This window comes from Aphanomyces invadans (genome assembly GCF_000520115.1).
Source record: "Aphanomyces invadans strain NJM9701 unplaced genomic scaffold supercont1.30, whole genome shotgun sequence".
NCBI lineage: Eukaryota > Oomycota > Saprolegniomycetes > Saprolegniales > Verrucalvaceae > Aphanomyces > Aphanomyces invadans.
In genome coordinates this window covers 639,699-647,878 of record NW_008580175.1, presented here as the reverse complement: position 1 = coordinate 647,878, position 8,180 = coordinate 639,699, and the positions used below count along the sequence as shown (strand labels likewise).

The 8,180-nt window shown below is 54.5% G+C and overlaps 1 protein-coding gene across 1 annotated transcript; it reads left to right on the top strand.

Annotated features, from left to right (window-relative positions):
* Positions 1 to 6,014: 6,014 nt before the first annotated feature.
* Positions 6,015 to 6,685, top strand: H310_11306 (hypothetical protein). Its single transcript, XM_008877915.1, has one exon. The coding sequence runs from the start codon at positions 6,028 to 6,030 to the stop codon at positions 6,628 to 6,630; it is 603 nt and encodes a 200-aa protein (XP_008876137.1). The 5' UTR covers positions 6,015 to 6,027; the 3' UTR covers positions 6,631 to 6,685.
* Positions 6,686 to 8,180: the final 1,495 nt, after the last annotated feature.

Genomic DNA, 8,180 nt, shown 5'->3' with positions numbered 1-8,180 from the left:
AGTAGTTTGGCAAACCACTCCACAAAATAGGTGTGATTAAACATGCCGTGGTAGTCTTTTGTTTCTTTTTTCCCAGTCTTTTTTCCACCTTCAAAAATATCCGATGCCAACAATTTGGAGTCGGTGCCACCAATATCCGCAATTGCTGCAATAAAGCAAAATCGGCGACCTTTGTTGGACGCTCTAACCTGAAGGTCCTGCTCGTCGTTTGGATCATAAAGCGGTCTTTGTGCCGAGAATAGTGATGATGAATGTACGACTCATCCAAATACACAAAATTGCCGCGACATTCTTTTGCCAATAGGCCCACCATTTTTTGAACATAAACGTCCCGAGCCAGAACATTTTTTGGCGACAATTTGTAAAATGTCACACCATGTTTTTTTCACGCTCTTAACCACAGTGAACCAAAAAGCGTTGAACAGAGCGCAAGCATGCGTTGTAGTCTTTCTGGTTTTCCATGTCAAAGTCCACATACCCACGCCCATAAAGCAGACCCAAAACGTCACGACCAACAGTACGGGTGCGTGTTTCGCGGCGCTGTCGAACAAACTGCTGCACAAGTGCCACTACACACTGGACATGCGGTACTCGGGTCGCACGTGGGCCATGGTTGTATGACACAGAAGCAACAACAACACTCTTTTCGGCAACGTAGTCGGACCAAACCTGTTGACAACCTTTTCACTCCTGCCCAGCAGACGAGCGATGTGAGTCTGGACATCTGCACACCCGAGAAGCGAAAGTAGGCATGGAGCCGGAGAATGTCAAGTCTCTCCTCATTTGTCAAGGCACGTAGTCGCTGCTTCTTGACGAAATCGGCGATAACGTCAAACTCGGACTGGATCATGGCAAATTGGCAACTGGTCTATTGTTGTGGATGGATTCCTAGAGGTTGTTCTGTATAACGATTGTTCCACGTCGACCCTGAAATTTTATTCTGTTCGGATAGTGCTGCTGAAAAATTGTAAGAGGTATTCGAATTTGACAATGCAAAATGACTAACACTCTAGAACTTGGACCTCGATTTCTCGTAAACTACTTAGATTCAGAGGTATCTGTTTGCAGGGGTCGCCCTTTTTGAGCGTCGCATGGCGACATACAAAGTTTCAGTAAAATTATGCGAGTATGGGATTTTGGCCCCTCGTACGTGTCGACCTCTGTGAGGAAAGCTACTGTATGTGTGCTAGTTGGATGAATTCCGCTTGTTCGAGCATCACATCACCTCATGACGATCGTGCCCTTGGCTTAACATGTATTTACGCCACCAACACCACATCAGCTAAGGGTTAGGTGCTTCACAACTGATAGCGATTGCAATCACTTGTCAAGTAGTTTAACCGCAGGAATGACATTGCGTATGGAAGTTTTGTCGGCCATGGGGGCCAACCCAGACAGCGGTCGGATATTTCGAGGTATGTATCGAGCTGGCTCAAGGAATATACCAAGCGAGCCGTGAACACATTAGTGCGTTTGGCCTTTGGCCTTGTCCGAGATTCGCCGAGCCCACGACCGGCGTATTCCGATACGAAGCGGTGTCCATGTCGTGCAGTTTGTTGGGTTCGCTTCAAAAGTGTTGTATTGTCTATGGGAAAGCATGCCTACTGAACACGATGACAAAGGCATAAAAGATGGGTGTACACCACCAACATCATCTCATCCAGGAATCAACTGCTTCACAAATGATAGCAATACCTGCCACTCTAAGGCAGCTTAACCTCGGATGTGGCATCGCAAACGGATGTGCTGTCGTCGTGGAGGGGTCAAGTCAGATAAGGGGTCGGATTTCTCGAAGTTTATATGGAGCTGGCTAAAGGTAGTGGCACAGTGCAAACTGCGCAAAACCTCCGAACAGTACACACAAATAATCCTTGCCCCTTGTCAAATTGGATGGCTGTTGCTCTTCCTGCCACGGGCAAGGCATCCAACGCTGTAATCCTTTCCGCTTCCGCCACCTCAGTCGAGGCGCCATCGTAAACAATGTGGACAGAATGAAATGGTTGCGCTGCACATAATGACAACAAGCCACAGCGAACTCTGTAGCACAGATTGCCAACGAGAGTGAATAGCACGTGGGGCGCGTGGGGGGTATGGAATTACGATTGCATTCGTTCAACGCTTGCCAAGGAGGCCTTCCAGATCTTGCAGTGAAACACGCTCACGCCTGTCCAGTTCGATCTACAATTTTTGCGATCGAGTTCTCGAGGGTGGCATTGGCACAACATCTCTCCACCAAGGCCTTGGCCAGCCTCCCTGCGAGACATGGTCTTCATCTACTGACAGCAAGGGCGCACATTTGACAGAGGAATCTCCATGCGCAACTGCCGGTAAGATCTCTCAGGTCCTTGGCGAGCAAGACGAGCTGAGTTCGATGGGCAAGGTTGAATTCGTTCTTGGCGAACTCAAAACAGAATGAAGGCATGACTGCGCCGGTGAGGAGGGTGGATGGAATGGCTGTGGGGGATTGGGCTGAGCATGCGGCGGCGGCCGTCGTTGAACCTGCAGCCACGCTGGCCATGACGAGGAGGGGTTGTTCGAACGAAAAAACACGAGCTTCTCGTTTTCGTGGTTCGATCTCGTCGCATCGACAGTGATGACTTCAGTCCACCGAGGTTGGTGCATTTACGGCTGCGTCGAAGGGGTCGGCGACGTCCTAGCTAAAGTCCATCAGTACGCAGCGAGGATGAAGCAGGGTACAGTCGCGTTGGCGTCGCCCCGCGGCATTCCCGACGAGCTCTTACAAATCGCGCCCGCAGTCCAAAACGAACGTGGTCCAGTTCCAGTTGTCGGCGCTGGCGTGAGGGTCAAGGCGTTGCCGCGCTGGTCTCTGGCGCGAAGGCACAGGTTGGATACGCCGTCAGCGGCTTCGGCCGTGACGTATGTGCACTTGAACCCGAACGTGTACTCGACCCCAACGTCTTAACTGGGTCGAACGGTTGCGACGCCGCTCCCACCAGAGTCGCAACGACGATGTCGCAAATGAAATATGAGGCCAAACATGTTGTGCACTGCAGGACGCGTAAATTGCACGTCGACAGAACATAACGATGAGGCAAAGCGCAGGCTGCGGCACCAGGTGCAACGTGGCATTCGACTTACCTCAGAAGGGAGTAGGGGGCAGAGGGGGGAGGTAAGCACCCCTCGTATTGTGTGATCTGTTGCTGCCGAATCGTTTTGAACCAGTCGTTGGAGACTTGCTGTACTCATGGTTGGCACCAGATTAGTACTAGGTGCACAACTAATGTACTGCTGCCGGCCACGACGATGCTACGATAGACATTCAACTGGCACTGGCTAGGTAGGCCACTGGCCTAGATTGCCTCGTCGAGAGTGCACGAGATGGTACGTCGTCGAGACGTTTTGAACAAGTAGAGATGGATGGCTGTGTAGAGCACGCACAAAGCAACACATCGCCTCCAACCACGATAAAAATGAAGTGACAGGATGGACCACCCAAGCCCCCGGGAGGCCGTCTGTGCACGCGCAGCCGAACGAAAAGGCAGATCTAATTTTCTCGCCTCGTCGAATGCTCTTAGTTTCCTCTCTTCGGTTAAGCAGCGATAGGCCGTCCTGCCATGCTGCTCCCATACGGACCTGCATGCGCGGACTCCTCGAGGACGGTTTGTGCCATCTCTCTCAGCCAGTTCGAATCGACTTGTATACGTTCTGAACCTGTCCAGGAGGCTTCGAGCACGACTCTATCCAGCGCGGGTGTCGCAACATCGTCATATCGCACCCTGCCTTCGGGGGACCTCTGATCTTTGAATGGTTGGCCGGTCGGTTCACACAAGGACGACATTGCGCATGCTATCGTGCGAAGATGCACACGAGGGACCGTACGCGATACGTCCTTGATTCAACGGCAGCATAGATGGATGTGTGCGCGTTGGAGAGTCGAGAAGACAAATGAGATGCAGTGTGCCCGTTGGAGCGTCGAAACGGCACGTGAGATGCTTGCAGTTCTCCTGAGTGCTCAATCACCTCGTGGGGAGAGATGTGCAAGAGGGGCTATAACAACGGCGTGCTCACTGCGCAATATGAAGTGGAGTCAAGGTGGATATTTGTTGAAGGGTTAGTGGCCTGATGCCCTTGCTCCAACCGCACGGGCAGCTCGTCCCGCCCATCTACCCAGTTCTACCGCTCGCCCGCAAAAATTCGGAGGCTTCGCCCGTCCACACATAGTTTCTGTCGTACCCCGCCAAACCCAACACGGGGTCCTCACAGGTTGGAGTTGTTCTCCGTCCGCCCCAGTTAGAAGATGGTTCTTGCAGGAGTTCATCTCGACGCCATGCGATGATCCGGCGACACCACCGTGGGTATGCGGCGCTGATACACCGAGGTATGCTGTCGTATTTGCGCCCCCAAGGGCCTGTACCATTGCTTCCACGCGCTCACCTCTGCCAACAAATTCTTTCCGGTTTTGGTTGCGGGCCGTTGCGGCACGGACGGACGATCAAATCAGGTGGAAGAGCAAGAAATGTTCAGGAACCACTCTTTTAAGATGGCGCAGGACGAGGAAGCTTGTGGATCACGTGAAGGGGTATGACCTGTCGGGGCGTCTGCTCTCATGGAAGAAGCCATGGCATCATCGCACAACACATCCAATTCTAAGGGGGGCGGTACAACTCGAATTGGGGGGGGGGCGGAACGAGGAGGAAGGCTAGCACATCGAACGTGCTTGGGTAGGCAACGCTTGGATTGGAACGCAATGCTAGTGCGAATCTTTACTTCCGTGTGCAGCCAACCTGGGGGGGGGACAACGCCCACATCACTCCCCTCGACCCTTCACACCACCCCGCGACATAGAGCAGGATCGTGCAGAGACAAACCGTCCAAGCTGTCGATCGTCTCGTTGCGATCTCTGAGTCAGCTGAGTAGACCATGTGCTTGTGCTGCTTGCCTTGAATTGGGTGTATGAGCATTTCCCAACTTTGCCATCCTATTTCAACTTGGTCGAGGCAACATACAGCATTCTCAAAATGCCAGAAAGTTCCGATCACGTTCTGTTACGTTAACTGGGCAGCAACGTGTCTTGCGAGCCCCAGGAAGTCGTTGACAATGGCTTCGATGTCGCGCGGCGGTCGGGTGCATCGTGTGAGTGGTATCGGAGGCATAGCGTGGGGTTTGGATACACGGTCGGACGTACTTGCCCCAGAGCGCGACAACATCTTGCCACCTCGACGGATTGCTGCCAATCCATGTCTGATCAATGTGCGGCTGTCCCAACCAGAGGCCATTCCGGCATACAGCCTGCTGCATAATTTAGAGTCCCCATCCCCAACGCCTAGATTGAAACGAGCGGCGACGAGAGACACGGAACAAGGCAGCAAACGTGCTCAGGTCCTCGGCGGCATCCAGATATTCGAGTCGATCGTATCGTTGAGAACCAATGAAGGGCACGGGGCATTCAAAGTGGAGAGGGGGGGACGCCACCCCACCAGCAATTTTCAACTCCAACGATGGGCACGACCACGGCGCTCCGGGACGCACATTGCGCGAAGCCTTCACCCATTTACATTAGAGCGGCTGTTGATTCTCTCCCCCAAACCACAATCGCTCGACCGACACGTCGCGACGCTCGTCGGTGTTCGTCGCGGGTGCATGACCCATGCACGATGCAGCATGTCTGAGCATTCCGATGACTCCGGTCAAACCGCCACCGCCATCGAGTCATTCGGCCACCCAGTTCGACGAGCTCCGACGGCTCCGGGGGGTGGAGCATCGTCGCACTCATACGTATCGTGACATCCAATATGCCATGAGCACACCCAATTCCACTGATTCGGTCCCAGGTTGGCTCAGGTCCTTGGGATCGACGCCACGTGATGTAGGCAGGGCGCGGGGCAACCCTACCATTCTGACAAATCGTTCTGGTGTTACCAGAGCCCAGCGTGGCTCGCTTCTGATACCCATCCCATCCACACGCACGGATTGCCATGTGTCGGGCATGGTGGGATGGCCACCCCGACGAACAAACGTGCAGAGCCGTCCATATTTGTCACTTTTGAAAATCCCCGACACCGACACATGAGTTATTCTCCGCCGCGTGTTCCTCGCCGACGCGGGATTTGCATCGTGCCGGACTGCGGCAACCAAGTCTACGCGCGCAAATTGTGCTGCCGCCATGGTGCCAAGAAGCAGTGTGCATTTGAAGGATGCACGCTGCGCGCCCGACTGAATGATGTGTGCTACAACCACGGAGCGGCCAAGAAGGAATGTGCCGAGTACGGATGTACCCAGCCCGCACAAGCTCGCCATCGGTGCGTCAAACACGGAGGCGGACGCCATTGCAACGCAAACGGATGCACTTCCCACTCACGCATCGGCGGGTATTGCCAGCGCCACCGGTACGCCCCGACGCAGATGGAACACGGCGAGTACGGCATGCCCTACACGTGGGGTGACGACTACCAGTCGTCGTTGGGGAACCCGTCGTACCATCACTTCCGATCGTACTCGATCGACTCGATGGACGACGTGAGCTACGTCGATCCCCCCCTGGCCACGATCGACCCGAGCCTGCAATGCATCATCGACAACATTTGCTTTGCGCCAATCCGATGGCACCCTCTCCGAGGCGACGACGCTGCCATGATGCAGGAAGTGTTTGGCCTCCTTAAGTCGTTGTGACCGTGGCATACATATTTAGTGGGTAACGATCGGTTTATCGCACATCATACCACCGTCCCTGTATCTGTCCTCTCTATTTTCCTTTAAGCACCCAATTGCAAGCTGTGTGCTTCGTCCACTGTCGTAGGTGATGCACGGCGCGAAAGGACGAAGCTGGGGGGGGTTCCGATTAGAGATAGGGGGGCACGACGTGCGATCAATGCCCAAGCTACGGAATCTCTTGAGCTTCATTCGCCGCTCTCCCTCTGGGCCTCCCACACCTTGTCCGGCTCAGTGCATACATCGGTCGGCAACGTGGCCCCGTGTGTGTTTCCAACCATTCGGTATTCTCGTCGTGGCAATCTGGATGGCTCGGACGACTTGAACTTCTCCCGGCGCTTCTGCGACAAATCCTAGCTCAACGAAACCAACGACGTCGCTCATCCCACGCTTCGTCCCACTCGACGCGGTCATGGCTTGGCACGGAAACCAGGTTGTTGCAACGGGTTGGTATCGCCAGAGGTTTCCGCACTCAGTTTGGGTGGTACGATGGACACACTCAACACGCCTCGCGATTCCGAGCAACCGCCTCTTTCATGGCTTGTCGCATGGAGGGCCTTTAGGCACAGCGTCCCGATGTGTTTGATCGGATGAGAAATCACCCCATCGTATTCCCGAGACAACGCCCTCCTGCCACGTGAGCAAGCCCCGGCGTTGGGGACACGAGCTCCTCCGAGTCGTCTCGTTGGAGGGGGGGCTGCCGCTGACCTTGTACTTAAGGGGCAACGTGAGCACCACTAGGCAAATCGACGACGTCCATACGCTCGACGTGTGCACAACCGCAGGGTTGGTGTTGAAGTTGTGAAAAATACATGCAAGGATCACTATTGGTCGAGTCAGGCGAGTCACAAGATCGTCGTCGAGTGGCGTTGCTCCAATAAGATTGGAAATCCTGTCGACGTGGTGACACGACCTAACGACAGGCCCCTCGCTGCATCTCACGTGCGGTGTGGGATGGCGAAGTTGTTGGTTTGCGAAATGCGTCCAGCAGAGTTGAAGCGTGCGCGCTGATCTGGTTTCGTTGCCGTGTCGACACGTGCTTGTTGGGTGTTGTTTATGTAGACAAATCAAGGATTGGCCATGTGCAGCGCAGCCAGCTGGACGAATGCGTTGAGAACTCCGCGCTGCGCAACACGACGAACAGCTGGGATGACTCAGCGAGTGATCAAGGGGGGTCGTGGACGTATGGACGGCAACGAGGCATGCAAAGGGGAGAGGTTGGGGGAAGCCATCACGACGTGCGCTCGACCGACAACGGGGTGGTCGGGTGTCCTGGCTCAATGGATCGAAAAAAGCCTGGCGAGAGGCGGTAGGGGGGGGGCTGCCGCCCCCCTCTGCTTTATGGTGGTCCATCGTCCCACCCCGTGTCGGAAATACTCCAATGGAACCCCTTCACACGACGTGGAGTTGTACCATGATGCAGGAAGAAGAAACGACAAACATGATTCTGATGCTGGACCTGAGAGCCATTCCCGAAGTTGCAGGACGGGCGAGTGAGCCACATAATCAGA